General features: G+C 31.6%; 2 protein-coding genes across 10 annotated transcripts in view; one reads left to right on the top strand and one right to left on the bottom strand.

Moving 5' to 3' along the window:
- The window catches only part of NitFhit (ntrilase and fragile histidine triad fusion protein NitFhit), a 135,001-nt gene extending 119,859 nt beyond the window's left edge, over positions 1-15,142 (top strand). For 4 of the 7 annotated variants that reach the window (XM_076495359.1, XM_076495363.1, XM_076495357.1 and 1 more), the window contains 5 exons: positions 3,641-3,809; positions 4,921-5,058; positions 7,159-7,304; positions 12,461-12,559; positions 14,203-15,142. In XM_076495359.1, the coding sequence (XP_076351474.1) occupies positions 3,641-3,809; positions 4,921-5,058; positions 7,159-7,304; positions 12,461-12,559; positions 14,203-14,295 (645 nt within the window). In that variant the 3' untranslated portion in view covers positions 14,296-15,142. Of the gene's footprint in view, positions 1-3,640; positions 3,810-4,920; positions 5,059-7,146; positions 7,305-12,460; positions 12,560-14,202 lie in introns of all 7 variants that reach the window. The other 3 variants (XM_076495360.1, XM_076495361.1, XM_076495362.1) reach the window with 2 other exon arrangements.
- LOC143247376 (nuclear transcription factor Y subunit alpha-like) overlaps positions 14,746-22,909 on the bottom strand; it is a 38,096-nt gene continuing 29,932 nt past the window's right edge. For all 3 annotated transcript variants that reach the window (XM_076495368.1, XM_076495370.1, XM_076495369.1), the window contains 2 exons: positions 21,502-21,768; positions 14,746-21,156 (listed from right to left, as the gene is read on the bottom strand). In XM_076495368.1, coding sequence (XP_076351483.1) covers positions 21,085-21,156; positions 21,502-21,768 — 339 coding nt within the window. In that variant the 3' untranslated portion in view covers positions 14,746-21,084. The remainder of the gene's footprint in view (positions 21,157-21,501; positions 21,769-22,909) is intronic.

Genomic DNA, 22,909 nt, shown 5'->3' with positions numbered 1-22,909 from the left:
TTTGTAAATAATTTCAAATTTTACTAATTAATGAAACAAATACTTTTGTTCTTTACTAACCCATATACTGTACCTTTATTTTCTTATGTAATTTTTAGTTGAATTTTTTAACTCTTGAAAATAAGCTTATTAAACGTATGTAAGCTAAAGGCAGTATGTTAATTTTTTAAATGAAATTAAAATAAGCTATTACTGTGCTGGTATGAAGCTAAATATGGAAATTGACAAGACAGCAGCTGTTCACGGACTCACAGGATTTATGATGTTATCATAATTTGTTTAATTTAATATATATTTTTGCAAGTTGTATTCTAACTTGGGTTTTTAAATATTTGAAAGACATAGGAATAGCAAGGAATTGGAATGCTGAAAATAGTGCTCATAAAATCCTGTTCCCATATGTTTTGGTGAACAGTTAATTTCAAATTTTGTTTGCATACTATGTCTGAAACTCTTGATGAAAAGGAAGTATAGTTGTCATGGGGTGTGTGTCCTAATAACTCAAAAATAGATGCTAATGTTTTTCAGGACATAAAATTATTTTAATCAGCTAATTGGTTGGTTTTTATTGCAACTGTAAGAGACATAGTAGAGATGTCACTTACAGTAAAGAATGGCTATAATATTTTTTGATAGATTGTTTAGGCAGAGTATTCATGATGAAAGTTTGTAGAATGGATGGCATATGCCTGATGGGGAGACACAAGTGTAGAGGATGAAGTTTTGAAAGTCTTTTGCCTTTCCTCTTCAGGTCAGTGTGTGTAGGATGTTGTCAGTCTTTTATAGTGTCCTAGTGGGATTTGGAGAGTGTGTTATGATTAGTTGGATTATCACTGTTTCTAATTGGAGATATTTTCTGTATATTCAATCACCTGTAGATTTACTCACCTCTAATCCAGAATCTGTGTTTAGTGAAGGTTTAATAGTGTTAATATGAAATGATTCTTTGATTTTTCTTGTCTTCCAGAATTTGTCTGTGTCAATGATTCAAGTTTTCTTCCAGTTTATTCTGTGTCCAGTTGACGTGTCATGCTCTGCAATGGCTGAATTTTGTGTTTTCATAAGTCTTGTACTCCATTTCTGTTCTTTTATTCTTGTCATGAGTTTTCTTCCTGTTTCTCCAATGTATGTAGCATTAGCATTACAGGAACACAGAATTTCATAGATGACGTTTTTGAGGTTCTTTTCAGTAAGTTGCTGTTTGTTTTTTACCAGAATGGACCTTAAGGTATTGTAGGATTTCCACCATACTTCTATGTTGAATTTTTTGGCTGTGTGTTTGAGTTTTTCACTGAAATGTTGTAGGTATGGTAGGTAAATGGTGGTAACTTTCTAATCTTTTATTTCTGTCATGGTCTTCAAGGAGTTTTTGATGAAGGAGGAGGTATAACCTTTATGTTTAAAACTCTCTATGATCTTTTGGCATTCTGCTTTGATGGATGTCTTATCTCAAATGATTTCTACTCTGTTGTTTAGACATTGGATTATACCATGTTTGGATGATCAGACTAGAAGTGTTGGTATCTGTTCATATGGGTGGGTTTTCTGTATATAGTTGTGGTGACTTGTCTTGCTTGTTTGCTGATGACTATGTCAAAAAATGGTAGGCTGTTTTGTTCCTCTGTTTCTATGGTGAAGTGGATTTTTTTGTTTACAGAATTGAAATGTTCTAAGAAGGCTAGTGGTAAGTTTTCATGACCGTGGGGTCAAATCACGAAGACATGGGTGTGGATGAAAGGACTCTTTCTTCAGTCTCCCATGAAAATGTCTGCTAGGATTGGAGAGAGTGGTTATCCCATGGCTAGGCCATCTGTTAGTTCATAGAATTCCTTGTTGTATTGGAAACAGGTTGATTGTAGGCAAATAGATTTTAGTTCCATTTTGGCAAGTATTTTCATATCTGTTCTGTGTGATAGAGACTTGTCATTCAGCAATCTTTGTCTGGTGATGTGAAGGGTTTCTGAGGTTGGAACAATTGTAAATATATCTCTGACATCAAAACTGACCAGAATATCCTGAGATTTGATGTGAAGCTTTCTGAGTTGTCCTATGAAATCTGCTGAATTTTGAATGTGATGTTCAATGTTTACTCATAGTGGAGATAAGATAGGTAGTAGGAAGGTAGCCAGTTGATGGCAAGGTGAGTTTTGAGTACTAACAATAGGCCTTAAAGGTATATTAGGTTTGTGTACCATAGGTAGTCTGTAGAACTGAGGGGGAAAATTTTCGTTGAACCTTAAGCCTCTGACTAGTTTTTTGTTGATTAAGCCTTGTTTCTTTAGTTTGTTCAGTATTCTATTGATGGGTCTCTCTATCTTTTCTGTAGGATCATTGGTGATCTTATTATGCTGGTATTTGTCTAGTAACTGTTTGATCTTCGTGTCATAATCCTTGATGTCTAGGATGACTATACTGTTTCTTTGTCTACTGGTAGAATCTTATGCTGTTGTCTCATTTTAGACGATTCAGTATGCCGCATTCGTGTTTAATGATGTTCGGTTTTGGTTTCTTGGTCTTACTGAGGAAGGTGTAAGTTTGATTTTGGAATTGTTCAGCCATAAGGTTCAAGAGGCAGATTCTAAGGTTGCAACTATGTCAACAGTTGGAACTGTGCGAGGTTGGATGGCGAAGTTGAGACCTAGGTTAAGGATCTTATTTTCTGTAGCACTTAGTATTCCTATGTCTATAAACACAGTTCACAATTATAGTCATGAAACTACTTCCTCTCGTATTAATCACGGAGATGACCTGAGTTGGTAAGTAAGTAAGGTTGGTAAGTAGTTTCATGACTAAGTTTACACACTAGACGTAGCCTAGTGATTGATACTAGAGGAAGTAGTTTCCTGACTAAGTTTAAGTGCTATACATAGCCTAGTGATCAGCATTTTAGAATATCAGTCCATAGAACGATGGTTCACATTCCATTATTGTAAAGTTATGCTGTTCACCTTGAGGCTGTGGATACTTTATAACAGTGAGGGTCAAATTTCACTATTCAGCTAGAGAAACCCAAGAGTTGATGGTGAGTGCTGTTTCCTAACTGCTTTTCTCTAATCTAGCAGTTCACCATAAAGATTTTAAAGAAATATTTGAAATGGTTAGCCTACTCACTGAGTCAGGAACAGAGCTTTACTAAGTTCATATATGGTTTATTTGCTAAGAGTTGTAAGTATTAACATGTAAGTGGATTGTCTTATCGTAAACTTTAGTTCAATAATAAGATTACAGAAAAAAGTGTAAAACTATGAATTGTTCATTGGTTATTAGCAGTTTAATTTGTCTTTAATAAAGAACAAATAAGGGTGCTTACCCAGTTTTTTTTTTATATTCCAGTGTTTTTAGGTCTGACATAGCCGGGTGGTTAGGGCACTCAACTGGCAATCTGAGGGTTGCATATTCGAATCCCCATTACACCAAACATGCTTGCCCTTTCAGTTGGGGCATTTTAATGTCATGGTCAATCCCACTATTTGTTGGTAAAAGAGTAGCCCAAGAGTTGGCGGTGGGTGTTGATGACTAGTTGCCTTCCCTCTAGTCTTATACCGCTGAATTAGAGAATGGCTAGTGCAGGTGGCCCTAATGTAGGTTTGCATGAAATTAAAAACAAACAAACAAATCACTGTTTTTATATTATATTTAGATAATCGATCCTTGGGGTTGTGTAGTTGCCTGCTGTCATGAAGGCACTGATGTCGCTTTTGCTGAAGTTGATTTAGATTATTTACGCAAAGTTCGACAAGAAATGCCAGTATGGACACACAGAAGAACAGATCTGTATGGAGAGCTAACAGATGGAATAAAATCAAATGGTAATATGGTTCTAGCATTATATAAAAGAAGGCATATATTTTCAGTTATAGACATCTTTTTGCTAACTCTTCTATCCTTAGTGGAGATAATTTTTTTTGCATGACATTGAGTCCTAGACAGAAAAATTACTTCACAACTTATTACTACATTTTAAGACTAATAACGTAAGCAAATTCCATTCCAAGTACAGCTTGTGATAAGTTAAACTACAGTTTTATCATATGAGGATAACAGTCAACTGTTTGAGCTACTATCTCAAATATATTTTGGTAGATGCTTAATTTTTTTCTTTTTTTATGGAAATAAGTAAGCAGTCCTGAATATACATTAGTTGTGTGAAGAATTAAGAACATTATAAAAGCTATTCTTGGAATCGTGGCTAAATTTACATAATAATTCATTTCATTGTGGAGTTTCATGTTCTGAAAGCTTTTTCTGGGTTTCATGGTTAATTCACTGTGGAAATTTCAGTGAACATATTCCTTGTCATATCAGGCTGATTATTTATTAACTAAAGACTTATTAAAAACTTTACACATAACAGTCATATGAAAGACATAACTTCAATATGCTTAACAGACAATTATCGTACAAAGATTTAATAAAAAATATGTTGATGACACAAGTGTTTTTGGTTGTTTTGTTTTTAATTTGAGTATCGTGCTATAGAGTTTATGAAGCAGAATAGCTTGTAGAGAAAAGCAACATTGACAGTTATATGACAATCAGAACATAAATGAATTGCTATGTAATTTTATAATTGGTCTGTCAAGAAACATGTGTAAGAAGTTATTAACTTGTATTACCTTTTTTTTTGTCTTTTGCCAAAATATTTGTTTTGTACACCACATTAATTTGTCATTGCAGGAAATGCATTAGATTTGTTAGATATGATATTGTTTATGATGAAACAAGTCAAAGTTTCAGCTGGCAACAGGGAGAGACTTGAAAACTGGAGATATTTACTGATTCTCTTTTTTTATTATTATTATTTCTAACCTCTCTCAAATGCTGTGAGAAATATAGTTTTAATTTCATATCTCATTATGCCAATTTTAAGTTATTTTTACTTGTAATCTCCCAGTTTTCATTGTTCCTTTCTCAACTCAGTTGCACGTGTGTACTCTTTAGACATAGATGCTTCTTCCCATTACCAGTTTGGTCCAGTCATGCTCTTACCTTCACAGTTGTTCTACAGAACACAACTATCTATGGCCTTTGTGAACAAGAAGCCAGTTCTACCTGGACGTATCCTTTACTAGAATTTATTTGAAAGTGGTGATACTGTGATGAACTAGTAATCCTGGGAGACTACCAGATTGTATGATCTTAGTGTACTTCTGTTGTTATGTATTTGTCAAAAATAAAGAAAAAAATTATAGTTACATTAAACAAGTGTTTACCACTGTAATGACTCTGCTGTTTTGTTTTATTTTTGGTTTAAAACAAATTTTATATTATGGATACATAGTTGCTGATTCTGATAGCCTGAAATACTTAATATATTCACTGGGCCTGTTATATTGTGTTCTGTTGAGTCCTGTTAATTCTGATTGTTTTTAACAATTCGGTAATACTGCTAGGAATGCTATGTTGTAACTTAAGCACCAAAACTATAACATTGTTAAACAGAATGAATTGTAAGGAATAATATTACCTGTAACTTAGTGATTCTATGAATTATGATGAAATAGCAAGCTTCATGTATGTCTTAAGTTAGGCTAGTGTTGAAACTTGGCACCCAGTATATGCATGAAACCCAACTGTAGTCTTTCATAATGTAAAGTTTTCTTGCTAATTTAAAGCAAAGATCCAGACTTACTAGAAACTTTGAATAGATAAAATAAAAAAGTATTAGTGCATAATTAACTTTGGACCAGTGTTTGTCTTCCAGTGGTATTTGACATAAAATCAAAATTATATTTTAAGAAGAAATCCAAAATTGTAGGAATTTTGGTTAAGCTGCTACTTTTATAAGAGCTGTATGAAAACTGTTAAAAAGATTATGTTCTACATTACTTTTATACCAGACTGTTTTTTCTCAGGTATTCTGTATTTTACCCAAAATGTGGTTTATTAGACCAATACCATATCAGAAAGGAATATTAACTGTAATTCCATATTTACTGTATTTATCTACACAGAATATGCCAAGCTTTGAATAAAAAATGTAAAAGTCTGATGTATACAGCAAATAATGTGTTACAAAATTATTTGTACTCAAAATCTGTCTGTGAATTGACAATGACAGTCTGATTCAGACTCTGACAAATCAGAGCATGAGGTATTGTACTCGTCAAAGTCAAGAGCCTCTAGATTGCATATCCCTGTCTAATGTATCTGGTAGTTACTATCTTCTACTATGAACTGTTACTAAATCAGCAGTGTAAAATAATAATCAATGATGTCGAGAAAACCCACTTGTAGAGAAAAATATATATGTAAAAACAGCTCATTTGGGTTGAGAAAATTTTTACGTGGAAGAGTTCAACTTCTATGTAAAAAAATTTTCTCAACCCAAACAAGACATAATATACATAATACTATATTGAATGGCACTTTGTAAAAGATCATGGCATGTACTTTGAACTTTATCTGTATATGTACAGTCACCAAATGTTTTAAACTCAGCCAGTACCCATTGATAACAGCATAACTTTTCACCATTGACTTTAGAAAGGAGTCAAAATCTTGCAAAGCTGTAGAAGACACTATATTTGTTTTGTTAATAACTCTTTGTATCTTGGTTAAAAAGATAAATTATTTCATGTAAATATTAATATTCATATTAATTCAGAGTAATTTATTTTGAAATATTTAATAGTCTTTGACATTGCAGTTGTTTAAAATGTGTGTTTATTTTAACAAATCATTTAATACAGGCAGTATCACAAATAAGTATGGGATTTGTTTTTATTTCTAATTAAATTTGTAGTCATTATAATCAAATTTTATAACTTTTTTTTAAATCAAACAACACAAGTAATAAATATGATGTTTCCGTAAAATAATTCATAAATTACAAAACTTGTTTGTCAGCTGTAGTCGTAGTGAGATTTACCAAGTTCAATATAGAATGTTATGAAACTGTTGTAATGTTTGTGCACAGAATTAAGAAACTTGTGTTAAGTACACTTCCCATAACTTATAAATAAATGAAAAAATGTTCAGGTAACTATGCTTCTACTTCTACAACAAATTTAGCCATCAGGGTATAGGAAAAATAAAACTATCTTTGTTATCTGGCTTGTATTTTACTGTTACATCAAAGCTGAATGTAATTATAGCTAGCTAATTCTACAGTTTGAAAATATGCACTGTTATATCCTTTACCAGAAATGACTCTAGATGTACTGATAGCTCCACTCAGGCCTGCAGAACGATTAAAAGATCTGACTGGACCAGAAATATCTGATCTTTTTACGTGTGTACAGAAAGTCCAGGGTGTTATTGAGGAGGTTCATGGTGTCCAGTCTTCTACCATAGCTGTTCAGGTAGGTAATATAACTTGCAATTGCACTGTTTATTTGGTTTTGAGTTTTAAACTGGCTTGTGAAATATTTATGAATACAGATAAATATTTCCTGTATTTCTTTTCTTTTCTGATTGCATTTATTATGGTTAAATATAAGAATGAACTATTAAACAGTTTGCAGAACCAGCTTTAGCTAGTTGAAGCCCACGGCAAGGTCTGACCAAAACAGATGTTATAATCTTTGTTTCAGTTGACTAGTCAGAATAAATCTGATTGATTGGTAGCATATGAATATAATCATAAATGAACTCTTCACTGAAATATAAACATAAGTGAACTCTTTGATAACAAATAACTGGTTTCACCTAAGGTTTAATGCAGTGTAAATTAAAATTATAAAAGCAAGGCACAAGGCCCCCACTGAGTGCAAGGTCCAAGGCTGCTTTTTTGCCTGCCCAACCCTGAGTAACAGTGCTGTCAGAAGATGTAAAATAACACTGCAATACTCACAACTTTTGTTTAAATTTATCTAGTTATATTTCTTTTATGCTAACAAGATCAGGATTGACATAGCCACCATTAAAATACAAAATGTTATTTACGAATTTTTTTTTACAGTTTCAAAATATTTATCAGCTTTATTAAGAATTTCTTAAATTATTGTCAATTTCTTAGAGTGATATGAATAAATTAAATGAACAACATAGTCATTAGAATAGGGTTGATGGTTAGAAATTTGAACATGATAGTAATAAATGTTTTGTTGTTTTTTTATGCATCTTAGGGTTCTTTCTTTGCTAATCAGGGGTAGAAATATTTTAAATTTTCAGCAGGACACATGTCCTGCTGGACAATGAAACTTGCCAGACATTTGAAATTTTAGCAGGACACCTCAAAATTGTCACCGGACATTACAAAAAACAAGAAATCAAGTAGAAACAATTATTATATAAAACAGAATCATTTTATTTATGGCACTGAAATATTATTTCAAAGCAAGTGGCAACAAGCCTTGTATCCATTAAAAATGACACATCAATCAAACTGGTAGATTTAGTGATCCAGCACTAAGACATCAGCTGATGTAGACTCAGTATTTCTTTTGTCTCTACGTGTGTGAGTTCCATGTGGACTCACAAATCATCTCTTTTTTTTTTTTTACTGTCCTTCCACCAGGATTCTACAGACTTGCACAGTAATTCTGTGCTTGCAAGATCACAGGTCTTATTCTTAGCTAATTTTATTGTCATTAAGTCATTAAGAGAATCATTTATTAGTTTGGACCACTAGTCATCCTTAATAACTGCCATCTGGGAAAATCCACGTTCTGGTTCAGCAGATGACATGGAAATGGAAATCACCTGCATGAGGCATACCAAGGCCACACTGTTGATCCAGGGAAAGGTTTACCATCCTCAACAGATGTTGAAACCCTTAGCTTCTAGCAGAGCACCAAAGTGGTCCAATAGTGTCTGAAGTTCATTATGGCCATAAGATGGCAATGCTTCCTTGCTTTTAGGCCAGTTGCTTAGTTCAAAAATTTGAAAGGCACCAATAAAATCCTTATCAAATTCTTCAAATCTCTCATTCAGATATGTAACAATTTTACCTATGAAGATGACAGTTTCTTCAGCCATGGATTGAGCAACTGTCTCTTTTGTGGCACTTTTTGAGTTTCTGGCCCTTGTCTGACCACTAATAGCAATCACCTTTCCTCTAAGTAACCACTTGCCAGTTTGTTCACATGTTGTGAGCTCTTTAACAATTTTCTGGGATCTCTCAACATGATTCAAATTGCCCAGCTTCTCTTTGCAGACTGTGAGTTTGTCAGAAACAATGTTCACAGTAGCAGAATTGTCTTGCATTTTGAGACTAAGAGATGTCAAAACAGGCAGAACTGCCAAGAGTATGTCTATGTACAGGATGAATTTAAAGCTTGTGAAAGTACTGTATAATCCTGCAGCTTTCTGTCCACGTTCCCCTTTGTCATGCAGCTTTACTTGATACAAATGCTCTGCTAAAGCTGGCCAGTTATGAGAAACTGACTCCAGAGCACACTCTTTGTAGGCCACCTACCAGGTTCCTGTCCCCTATTGTTGGCTTTACCAGCTTCTTTAAGGCCAGCCCAGTTCTGTGGCAAATTGTCATAAAACTTCCATAGGTTTTCTAAAAAGGTTTGGATACTATCAAGGTAAGGGATATCCTTGATGGTCTTCTTAATTTCAAGTTCCAATCTGTGACTAACACAGTGGATCCCTATCAAATAAAGTTTTTGCACCTTCAAACTGTTGACAGCTGCCCCATCAGCTGTCAGGCATACAATTGATTCAAGCCAGTCGGGAAACTTGCCATATATGGACAATGCTGCAAGCACAAAAAAATTAGTTACCCAATATTAGTTACTTTCTGTAAAAAAACAAAACAAAATGTAAATTTGTACTTTGGAAAATTCAATTGTTCCATTATCTATTACACTAGTTGTGCTAGGTTAAGCTCCAATTCTGTCAGTGGTAAATACATGGTTCTTCTTGGTTTAAATCAATTGAAAAATGCTTGAGTCTTCACTGATGTATATTAATAATGGAATGACTATGTAAACCTGAATTAAAACACAAATGTACATGAAATATTGTCCATTTTAATTTTTCTTAATTAGGAATTCAGGATAAATCCAGAAAATTCTCATCCCAGGCAATTAAAAAACCTTTACCTGAACTAAGTGGCTGTAACAAGTGTTTAGAATCAACCTTCTCAACTGACTGCAGACACAGGAAGTGGGTTACTGGGTAACAGTCACTGTCCAAGTATCTTACATGACTATCTCCTGCTCAATGTTGGCAGTGTCTGTTGAGCCATCAGTCATAATGCCAAAGAATAATGAGGTGTGCAGACGAGATCTTACATTAATTCTAATTGTTTCTGCAATATACGTTGTAAAGATAACTGCTTGTTTGTCATTGGCATAATGTTCTGTTAAGTTCATACCAAAGTTGTGCTCCTGCAGCAACAGAAGCTCTTGAAAATTGCTGAATGGTTTGGCATTCAAAGCCATATAAAGAGCAGTCCTGAACAGCACAAGCAAACGATCTTTCTCAGTCTGGTTAAGTTTGCTCAATTCTTTCATCATGGGAGTTAAATCAGGTGTTTCTTTTGCTGTCTTAGCTTGACAACTTTAGACTGTGGGCTCGACTGTTTCTATGCTCCTTAACAGCACTTGCTTTCAGGTTGGAAGATCCTGTTATGAAGGTGTTCTTCAGCCTTCCACTACTTTGGTCGTATTCTAGCAAAACATCAGTCCGGTAGTGTTATTATACTCCAGCCATGGTCGGCCTCATCCTGAAAACGATGAGTAGGCTTAGCGCCAGTACTAGCAGTAACAGAGTTTGCTTTAATACTTGAGCTTGGGTCAACAAGCTTGGGTTTTTTCACTCGGGGTTCCATAGTATTGTCTTCTGATTCATTAGTCTTGCTTGTGAAGCCAAACTGAAATAGATCATCAGACTTTCCTGTTTTCTTTATTGTCAGATGCCATGGTCAGATCATCGTGAATGTTTGGCAGTCACGTGACTATCCAGGACGGCATGGTTAAGGTGACATAAAAAAGCACATTTTGTGAGCATTTACGACCGTTTTTTTTTTTTAAATTAAATCTTAAATTTTGCAAGTTATTTTTCACTCATTATAGAATATACTTTTAAGCAAAATCTTTGGGCTGTGCATACACAGCTTTGGTCTCGCTTATTTTTGAGGGGACGGTGCATTTGTGTCCAATATGTCAGCAATATGACCACCAGTGATAGATGGGAAAGTGCCGGTCAAACTTGATTTTTTAACGGACATGTCCAGCTTTAAATAGAAAATTTTGAACCCTGCTAGTCAACCACTATTTAATTATTTAAATACATGTGTATAATTAAAATGAAAGCTGAGAATGTACAATGTTATAGTGTACTGTTTAAAACAATAACAGAAGTTGCAACTGATTTGCTGTTATGGAAAGCTAAAATTCAACTCTTGAACGTTATATCTCACAATCATAAATGATTTTGTTGAACTCCATGTGGAAATGGTGATTTGATCTGGCTCAGTAAATACTCTGCTTTCATGTAATTTGTTTCATATTTGGGCTGTAAAACTCAACAAAGAAAAGTTTGATGAGGATATTTAAGAGCTGGATGGTCTAACTAATTGATCTACATAATAAACTTTCTATGAGTGGCCCATAAAATAATCAAAATTATGATTAAATCAGTTCATGCCACAAAAATAATCATCCAATCAAAATCAGGTCTTTGATTATTCCATCTGTTCAAAGCCAAGTTTCATGTAAGGAAAAATTAAATAGTTGATCAGCAAATTCCATTAGTTGCCCAGCTCTAATTATCTTTGTTTATTGTTATAACATGATAGGTATTTTTTGTATTGGATAACTTTTACTCTTGAAATAACTGTTCAGAAACAGTATTGGCTGTAGGTGGCTCTGTCATCAGGGTTATCAAAAATCCACTGGCTTAAGCTGACCGAGTGTCAGATTTTTAGTTTGGGCTCTCATGAATTCAGCCTTTACTAGCTAGCCTTGTGTACCACTTCCATATAATATCCATGTGTGTAAAGTACAACTCTTGTATATTTGTTATTTTTCTTTAAAATCACTAAATTTTTTGTAAGATTGGCCTGTTTATTGACAATAAGTTAATCTGATATGCAGCACATGAGTGACTCATTTTCAAATTTATAAAGTTTAAAATTAACATGATTACTTTTGATGCAGTATTTTATTGATACAAGATGAAACAACTGTGTTTGGACAAAATGACTTAAATATTTATCTCACTTTCAACAACTCTGCCTTATTCCAAAGTACACAAAGTGGTATTGTAAATGTTAGATGTGTTTGTGGTTGTTGTTTTAACTTCATTGTACGTGTAGACTGGTTAACCTGCCTGGTGTTGGTACATGTTCATACATTTTGAGTGACATATATTATTATCCAATACATGAGAGGTACACTATAACATATGTAGGTTGGATACATTTCACATTTGCCGCAATGGTATAGTAATATGATAATAACTACTTATTCAGTTTAGTGTGTTGTTATTTTGTCAACTAGAGCCACATGAGATCTTACCATATGAAACCACTTATTTTAGTGTGTTCAACTTTTAAATCCAGGATGGCCCAGAGGCAGGGCAAACAATAAACCACTTACATGTCCACGTACTTCCTAGGAAAGCTGAAGACATTAAAAATAATGATGACATCTATCTCAAGGTAAGACTTTAATGTAAATAATGTCCAAAGCTTTTAATTGTGCATGTTATAAAATTAAAAATAAACAACAAAAAGAGAGTATTGTTAGTTTAACACAAAGTATATACTGTGAAATATTGGTATTGTTGAAGTACCAGATTGAAAATTTACTCAAGATAGTTGATCTTGAACCTTTATCTTAATTTGATTCATAAAAAATATAAGGCATTTATAAGGCACAACAGAGGTTAAAGGAAAAAGAATCAGACTGATTTCTGTCATCAACATTAGCAATATACTTGAGATATTCAAGTCACTGTTACTGTATGAACAGATGGATTTATCTAGTTATATATATAGCTCAAGGTTAATGTGTTTCATTAGCTAGAAGAAGAAACTTAGTGGGTAAATCAGGCCAGTAAGGAATGTATTTGGACTAGTACCACCTTGTGTGACAACACAATTACATCACATGTTGGATGAATATTCTACTCAGAGCTATAATTTTCATTACTCTCCCATTCACAACTAAAATTATTCTCTACGTGTCTTATTCTTATTAAATTAATGCTAGTATCGACAACCATGGTAAAAATATGAAATTTTTGTATTTTCATTACGTATAGCATACATCACTAAAACTTATGGCAGAAAATATAATTCTAAAAAAAAAAAAATCTAGAGATCCACGTTTTTGAACGAAAATAGCTAGATACAAATGGACTGTAAAAAAGAAATTTCTCTTGTAGTTATTTCATGTCTGTATTTACAAATAGTTATGGGAAGCATTTAGGTTTGTTTGTGTATAAAATTACTTAAGCTTGCCAAATTAGAGTTAGCAGCATGAAAATTGTAGATAATTAATACATTTGTACTGCTATAAGCACAAAACATGAATCAGGTCACTGATAATTTTTGGGGGGAATTATCTGATGTAGTGATGTAAGTTCAGGAGAGTTCAAATCATGTACTGCAGTGGTTAAGTTAGTGTGATGAATACTTCTTTGTTCTTACAAAGTACTTAGTAAACTAGACTGTATTTTTATAAATGCATTAAACAATACATTTTGGGTGCAGATGTCTTTAATAACTTGGAGAATCTGATTTGTCACACAAATTTACTGATCAGTTTGTTATTCTAAGTAATGGAGGGAAAAAAAAGTTGAAATTTCAAAAGTACAATTAACTTTCTTACTGTTGATTCGTTGGGTCCTAAGAGAATCAGAATTGGTTATCACCATTTTATTATTTTTCTTAAAAAAATACCTTCAACTGTGTTTTTATATCATTTTGTGTATTAAAAAATACAACTGGTATCTTTCTCTAGCAAATACTTCTACCATTTTATTGTAGTTTAGCTGAAAAGTACAGCTTAAGCCAGTCTGTTGCCTCTGTATTAGGGTTAGTGTATCAGTAAATACACTGAAATTAATACCAGCAGGTCTTTATAGTATAAACATTTTCTAACAGGCATTTATTGTTAGATATAAAAGTGCCCCTGCTTGCTCAGTGGGCAAATCTGAAGGCTTATAATGCTAAAAAGCAGGCCACATATAACTATTGTTAAACATTGTGGTTAACAAGATATAAAAGTGTCCATCAGTTAGTCTTCAATGATAAGAAATTTAAAAATTGTTTTGTTTATTCATACCTTGTTTCTACAGCTAGAAGGACATGAATTTAATGTCACTTTGGATGCAAGAAATGAAGATGGCATGTCACAAGAAGCAACCCTTCTAAGAAAATATTTCTACTAATTTAGTCAAGAATGGGGGGAGTGAAATTTGTATATGAATTTTATAGTGCATTGCTCTGATATTTAGTAATACAACTAGCTATAATTGCCAATTTTAAAGAATATGTTACCAATATTATAGTCATCCATCAGTGATTACACAGTATATATTATGGTAATGAACCACTGATGAAAATTTAAGAAACAATAAAAATGGTATTGTGGACTGTATAACCCAAGTTTATACATGACTTGTAGTACCAAGTTAACAACAAAATAATAATTAGAATAAATGCATTAACAGTACAATGTCTAAATAGTGATATTAGAGTATATATACAAATTTCTTACAAAACTTCATTATTTGGTCCAATACAGTAATTGTGGATATGCAACATATAATGTATAGAATATGATGATAAAGTGAATAATTTTATATGTAATAATCTTGAAAGCATTAATTAAAATTGGGTTGTTGTATTAAATCCTACTTTATTGTTTATAATATTCACAGCATTAAGTACAGTTTCTGTACAGCTTTTAGTTATTCACAATATTGCTGGTTCCTCCGTGTTTGAGTTAAAAGGTTTTCTAGTTGATCTTGTACAAGTTCATAGAAACAAAACTATGAGTTAACATTAAAATAGAAAAATTTAATTACAAATATTATTTGCATCTTTAATTTTCTAACAAAAATTAAAAGCCACTGTCCATATAGTCAAAACAGGCACTTAATTAGAAATACCTAAACAACTATGTAAATAAAACAGTCTAACTGAATTAAAATACACAAACCATGAAACTTAGAACAATGTGTTTTAACTCCTTGCTACATGTATGGTCTGAAGAATAAAAAAATGTTGCTGTTATTTCTTTCATAGTTGTATAATACTAATTTTAGGCACTTTTGTAGTATAGTACAAGAACTACCAGGAAATAATTGTCTCTGTAAAAAAAAAAAAAGGTAGTGATATGAGAGAATTATTACAGTAAAATTGTAGAAACTTTAAGAATGAGAATAAACTTATACACAAGTTTTCCAAAACAACTTGTGACAAATTAACATTTGTATAACATTACACGTTATTATGAGAATAGTATTCTAACACTTATTCAAAAAGCAGAAAAATTCCTTTTTCCTACAAGTAAGAAACCAAAGTAAACAGGGCAAATAATAAAGTTAGCAAAACCATATAACAGTGAAAAAAAAAGTTTCAAATCTAAACAGTCTACAAAACTTTAAAAATATACCTACATCTTTTGTACAATGTACAAATTACCTCATCATAAAATGAATGTACTAACAAGCACCTCCTCAACAATAAAAATAAGCTGTGGGATTTAAGAGGCAACTAGAAACCATTTTATAAACTTAGTTAGCTATTACTGAGCCAACACAAAACATTTGCACAAGGAATTTTGAAACAAATGCTTAAATGTAAGAAGCCAAAATTTATTCTTTAGTACTTACATGAAGAAAGCAATTTCTTTTTAAGGCAACAATTATGAAAATTTAGTAGGCTACATTAAGAAAAGAAAAAAAAAACATTTGGAATGAAATCTATTTAAGAGGAATTGTATTGAGAAAACAATGACAATTATTAAATTTAAGACATTTCATTTGCCACAAAACAATTCAATCCCACAAACTCACATCTTAGGGAAATAGAAATAACATGTATATATACTACAGCATAAGTTAATAAAACAACAACATACTTTACAAGTAAAAAATTGTCCAGGTGCATCTCACTAGAATTATGTGCTGATTTGCTAAACACAAGTCAACCTGTTAAACAGATTTTCAAGCATTACAGTTTGTTTATTATATTAAAATAAACTTAAAAGATACAGATGAAAATGTTTATTTCAGAAATAATAATTCACTTCCCTTCTGACATTTGTATCACAAAACATACGTGTAAATTAATTCTGATTATCCTAACCTTATGATTTCTTTTTTTAATTTTATAAAAACAGGTAACAGGTTTTGTTAGAAAACAAGTAGGCATAATGTTGTACTATTATTTTCAGTTCTGACAAATTGTATTTGAAACTAACTTTTCCCTACTGTACTACTAATTCTGAAATATATTTTGGCACTCAAAATATATGTGAAAGTAAATAACCCATCAAAAATAGAGAAATTTTCCAATGAATTTCCATTGTTTAAGAAAGAATTTTTGCTTGCTTTTCAATTTTACAATATCAAACACCTTTACGTCACTTTGTATTATACTTTTAAGTTACTTGTATGTCTTTAAAATTTATTCTTTTATTTGCTGCACAAAAATTAAACTAAAAAAATAAATTTTACGAACACTGAACCTGATATTGTATTTCACCACTATGCTCGTATAAATGTCACAAACAAAGAAGCAGCTTTTAAAATAAAAAGTTAATTTTAGTAACATTTATTCAGTGGAAAAATGTAAAGACATGAAATGAAATGATTTCCAGTAAAACTGTTCAACCATGCTGTAATAGAAACATAAAATATGAATCTAAAGAAACCTCCTAATCTCATCAAAACTTATAACTAAATGTAATGAAGATTCTTATAAAATTTACAACAAAAACTAATCACAATTAGGTAAAACTAATCTTTAAAAACCTCTTTATAGTATCACTTATTTTAATCAAAACACATTTCTCAGATTCATCCAAAAGAACTCTCATTTGTTTTCTATAAGATCTATAATAGTACTTCCTCTCGTTTAGGCAGCTTAATTGTTATCTCCATAAAAATATTTGTGTGATCCCAACATCAAAAAATGCAGTGACTGTTGATGTGAGTAAACACATAAATGCAGTTTATGCAGACAAGTAAAATATCTGTACTCTTATATCATCTTCATGAAACATCTCTTTCCATTTTTGTGAATGCTTGAGTTCTGTGGGTTTCTGTAACATTTCACTTTTAATACATGTGTATGTGAGCTAGTAGATGTTTGGTATGAAGAATTGAGAATTCGCCCTTTTTGAAAGCAGCTTCAATGAAGTTGTGTATTTGCTGATGATCTGCATATTATGAAACTGTAAGATATCAAGGCAAAAGCCTTTTTTCCCTTAAAAGCCTGTTCTAGAATTAACTAATCATCATATGAAATATTCAAGGCTTTATGCTAGATCCAGGAAGAAAGAAATTTCATGGAGTTTTCTGAAATAAATACAGTTCAGAGATTCAATAGGAAATGTTCTCTTAAAAATGATTCAAAAAAGAAATAGTTTCATCACAAAGGTAGACTTCACATATTTCCATGTCGAAAAAAAACATGGACTAATAGAGTGAATAAAAAATTATGTCTACCACTACAACTATTGATTTATTTTGACTTAATATAGTCAAATATTGTAATTTAGAACAAAAAAGTTTTTATATCTCAGAATGGCTGGTATGGGTATTAACACTTTTACTGATAAGGAGAGAACAATGTTTCAACCTTCCTAGGTTATCTTCAGGTTAAGTCTCATCATCAAGACAAAAATATTTTGTATAGATTTCAACTTAGAAATGATTAAGTTCCTACTGTAGTGTCTTAACACTGCATAAAAATTTCTTTGTGCGTTGAACTCAAATTTAAAGTATGCCGTTTGAGGGAAAGGCAGTAATTTTTAATTTTCAGCATATCATTCAAAAGGTTTTTAAAATATTTCTTTTGCAGTGGCTATAAAAAGCATAAGTATATTTGCTCCTGTGTTGCAGTTCTACTAGATTTGCATCAGTACTGTAAGTAGGGAAAAATTTTAACTGCTCCTGCTCTATACAAACTATCAATTTTGCTTTGTATACATTGTCATCATTCATTTGTAAATAGTTCTGGAATTCTTAAAGGCAAAATATATTACTATTTATTTTCTGAATTAGAAGTAGCAAGACAAAAAAAAAAAAAAGACATCAATGAAATAAATCTCAAAGAAAATGTTGCAAAAGTCTGGTGCAGAAAACAGTTACTTCCTCACATATATATAATAGCACAAAACTTATGTGAAATAAAATGTCCTTACTGGGCCTTTAGCAATTGCCCAGTAAGTAAGACCCAGTGCATAAAAGGACCCCCAATGCCATGCCTTTCAGTCTACTTCCATGTTTTCTTATCATTATGGGGTCCCATTTATTGAAGCCTGCCTGGGGTTCCAGAATGACTAATACCACCCCTGTCTCTAGTTTGACAATGTAGACTTGTACAAGTAAATATACTTGTTTCAAAACCTATAGGTATCTCTAAATCTTATCTTCTTTTTCAACATGCAACACCAAATACAAAAATCAATCTTCAGCTTTTGTTAAGACATAATATTTCAATGAATTGTACAACTAGACACAATGATATTTTATCTGTCTAAAATAATAATAAACTATAAGAACTTTTCAGTAACCAGTACAGCATTATTAACGAGTTTTTGGAAGATTTGATTGCTCATTATGTGGTATATATTGCATTTTAAGACAACCAAAATTTTCTCATGCATATACTTAATTCTTAATAATGTTTTAAAGTAAGCAAAACTTTTGGTAAAAACAAAATTCAGATATTTTCAAGTTTTTTCTTTAAATTGTTAAACATAATTGCTTTTTAATGTGTTTCATTATGACTTTTGTCTACCATCATCTAGTGCAACTGATGAGATATAATTGTGAATGGAAAATTTCTTGATCAGAAATTTGTGGAAGTCAAACGACAGATTTACTGTGCTATTGTTACATACCTCCAATTTTGAGTTGCAATGGACAGATTAATAGGAACTTAATAAAGAAATCTGCAGTTAACTTAATTTTTATAACTGTTTTACTATAACTTAAAAACAAAAGCCAAAAATTTCTATACATAAATACAATACTCATGAGTGTGTGAAGAGCAGTATTATTAAAACCCTGACAAATCTTACTAAAGTGTAAAATACATGAAATTAACCATATTTAGATAAAAATAATTTGAGAAATATATACAGCTGTAAATAAAAATTATTATTTTATCTGTAGTACAGTTGAAAAAAAGATAGGATTCTACTTCAGGATAAGAAAGTAATTAAGAGTAAACAAATGACTTTTTGTAGGCACAACTGGTTTCAATAACACAATTACCAAAGCTATCCAGCTTTAAGTAATAATAAATATTTTACTTTTCAGTGCACAAAAAAAAATGTCAGTTTTTTTAAATATAGTAGTACAATGTGCGTGAAAATAAATTACACAGAAGTAAATGAAATACCAACATTTAAAAGTGAAGTTCCCAACCACAAATATCTTGACTTTTTCTTATATATCTATACAATAAACAAGTTATTTACAGATTTGCAGTAACAAACAACATATTTTGTAGCCATTAATATATAGTTACAACAAAATAATAATATTCAACTTTATTTCCTTTAAGATTTTTAACAGGTTTTCCTGCCAACCGTAATACGTGAAGTTATTTTGTGTGTGTGTCGTGATATTTCTATCAAATTTAAACCAGAGAGAAATAAAATGTGAGCAAATTTATACACCTAAACTTCTTTGGGACAGTAGATATAATGATTGGCTGATATTTACTTGCTCAATTTTATGGGTGTGTTTTAAATACATTAAGTATATGCCATATACCAGTTTTTTTTAAACATCAAATGGAGCTTTATAAGGCAAATTAATGTATAGTGTTTTTTTAAAAATCATTAACCCTAATAGTTCTTAATCAAGTACTGTTAGACATACTCTAATCTTTGCCTTCTTGAATATAAAATAATCTAAGGCTAAAATTAACAAAATCAAGCCTTTAAACTAAGGATAGTCAAATGTAATAAAGCACATAGGGTTCACACAATTCTTACAGTTGAATACATTAAGTTAAAAGTGTTTCAGGACCAACAAACTTTTGAAAAACAAGTTTTGTTACATGTGTTATTGTAATTTCTCTACTGATGTTAACAATAAACTATTTGTACTTTTGAAGACGACAAAACTTGGTAGATTTTATACAGAAATTTAATCTATTTCTTTATGTCATACTTGGACTTTTTGTTAATAAATGATTTTGAGTATACACATAATATATAAAATCTTTTTTAAGTATCTCCAATTACTTACAAGTTCACACTTGAGAAATAAAGTTAAGCAGATCTTTACATTACAGGAAAATAATTTCATTCCTTTACATATATACTTATGAATGAAATAGTAAGAGGTATAACCATTCATCTACGACAATGCTTGGTGCAAATAAAAAATGAATAGTTCCACAGGGCCTTCCTTATATTTTTGTTTCCTCAATGCAGCTGATACAGGATTACCCATTCAGAATGATATACAAAACCATGAAATTTTATTGGAGTGACAGTGGTCCTAATATTAGTTAAGCCTACTTTAATAATCTAGTTAGTGTTACATAACTCATCAGTAGTAACAGGTACAGAATTCCATCGAAAAAGTACAAACTCAAACTTTAAAAGCTAATTTTATGAATTTAAGATGAAATACAAAGAGACTTTTTCTTATAGATAACACATATAAATACTAATTGTAATATCGTGCAGTATGAACTATAAAATACATATCGTGAATGAAGATATAAAGTGATGTTAAAAACCATACTTTTATTTACAGAAAATTTCACAGGACATCACCTTTTAATCCTTTCAAGGCAACTCTTCCTCAGTTATTATAGCTTCTCATATAGAAAGCTGTTTGAGTAAGTAGATGCACGGAAACTAAATTTCTTCTCTTCTCATACCATGTAAGTATGGAAGCAAATAGTTTTTACAGCAGGCTCGAGTTCACTTAAAACTTCCACTTCTTAGTTTCTTTTACAGAAATTAGGTGACAGTTGTGTCAGTTTGAATCTCCTGAAGCAGAAATGAGATCACCTGTTATTATTTGAGTAATAGGTGTTGACCTTCCATTCTGAAATTGAAACAAGAAGACTGCTAAACATAGTATCAATACACAGAGTACTTAAAAGTTGCATACAATTAAAGTAAAATTATTATAAGACTAGTAGAAAAGTCTCTCCTCCTATTAAGGTCTCACATATATCAGTCTCATATTTTAGAATTAAAAACAAAAAGTCTCATGTTTTCTGATACACAGTACTACGTATAAGGTTTTTAGCCTAAATATCAGGTAATGGATATAAAATAACAAAATCCAAGAGTGAATTTGGTTAAAATAACTGAAAAATTACATATTCTTTATACCTTGCACACACACACACAAAATTACATTCTTCAAAAACTGCACATGAATTACCTCTATACTAGAATTCAAATGAGCTGATAGGTCATTGTTTAATGAACCACTGTCAGAATCTCGACTGGTTTGGGATTCTGTAGCAATTTTCAATGCTACACTATTGAGGCCATTATTTCTTATAAAAGCTTTGGTATCTTCATTGTCTCCATTTCCAATATGCGATTCTTCACCGACCCTGCATGTAACAGAGCCTGAATTGAAACGACCACCCTCTCCTCTGATTCTGTTCATCGCATGCCTGTGCCTAGATTCATGAAGGTATTTCTGGTAGTAAGAATGAAAAGTTTTTAAAATTACAAAAAAAAACTTTCTTGTAAGAACTAAACCATTTAATTATTTTACATATTTAGAGAAATAAATTGTATAGCTTTATACACTGGGGATGCCTGGCATGGCCAGGTAGTTAAGGCATTCGACTTGTAATCTGAGGGTCGCTGGTTCGAATCCCTGTCCCACCAAACATGCTCACCCTTTCAGCTGTGGGGGCATTATAATGTGATGGTCAATCCCACTATTTGTTGGTAAAAGAGTAGCCCAAGAGTTGGTGGTGATGACTAACTGTCTTCCTACTAGTCTTACACTGCTAAATTAGGGATGGCTAGCACAGATAGCCTTCGAGTAACTGCGCATGAAATTCAAAACAAACAATTATACACTGGGGAAATAAGATTGCTCTTCAATATTTAAAATTACAGATAAAATACATGTAATTCTAATGCTAAATATTGTCTTATAACAACACAGTAATTTGTTTCATACTCCTGAAAGATACACATTTTGTAAGAACAAATATCTAGAATTATTTTTTAAACTGATACAGTCATAATCCCTATATTTTGTAAAAATTTTAAAACACTAGAAAAAAAACTATCAAACTTATGATATTACAATGTTTAATTCCACTCATTAGTCAATTAGCAAGGAATAAATATGCTGGAAAGTACATTAAAATACTTGAGTATCCTATACGATATTTGACACAATAATGACATTGTTATGATTGTTTTTTAGAACGTTTAACTAATTTTACAGTACCTCTCTAAAAATAATTCAATACTTTTTTCCCTCGTTTCTTTTGCAGTACAAAAAAGAATAGCCACAAAATAAAGTTCACATCAACAGTAACTCCTCTGGGTGAACAGAAAGCTACTTGCATGAAACATAGATTTCTTAATTTCCCAAAATAATTATTTTTCTAAATTTTAAAATAATTAGAAGTATTAAACCCATAGGAAGAAAAAGAAAAAAAAGGCCTCTTTATATACAAATATTCCAATACTGATAATACATACAATTTTTATGTGTGATAAAATTAAGTCTGTCTGTTTGCTTTGGATATTCTTGAAAAGTTACAAAAGGGGCTACTTGTGGTAGATGTTTCTGCTTTTGAAGCCATAGGTTATAA

The sequence above is a fragment of the Tachypleus tridentatus genome, chromosome 3 (assembly GCF_004210375.1).
Source record: "Tachypleus tridentatus isolate NWPU-2018 chromosome 3, ASM421037v1, whole genome shotgun sequence".
NCBI lineage: Eukaryota > Metazoa > Arthropoda > Merostomata > Xiphosura > Limulidae > Tachypleus > Tachypleus tridentatus.
This window is presented reverse-complemented; position numbering and strand designations above follow the sequence as displayed.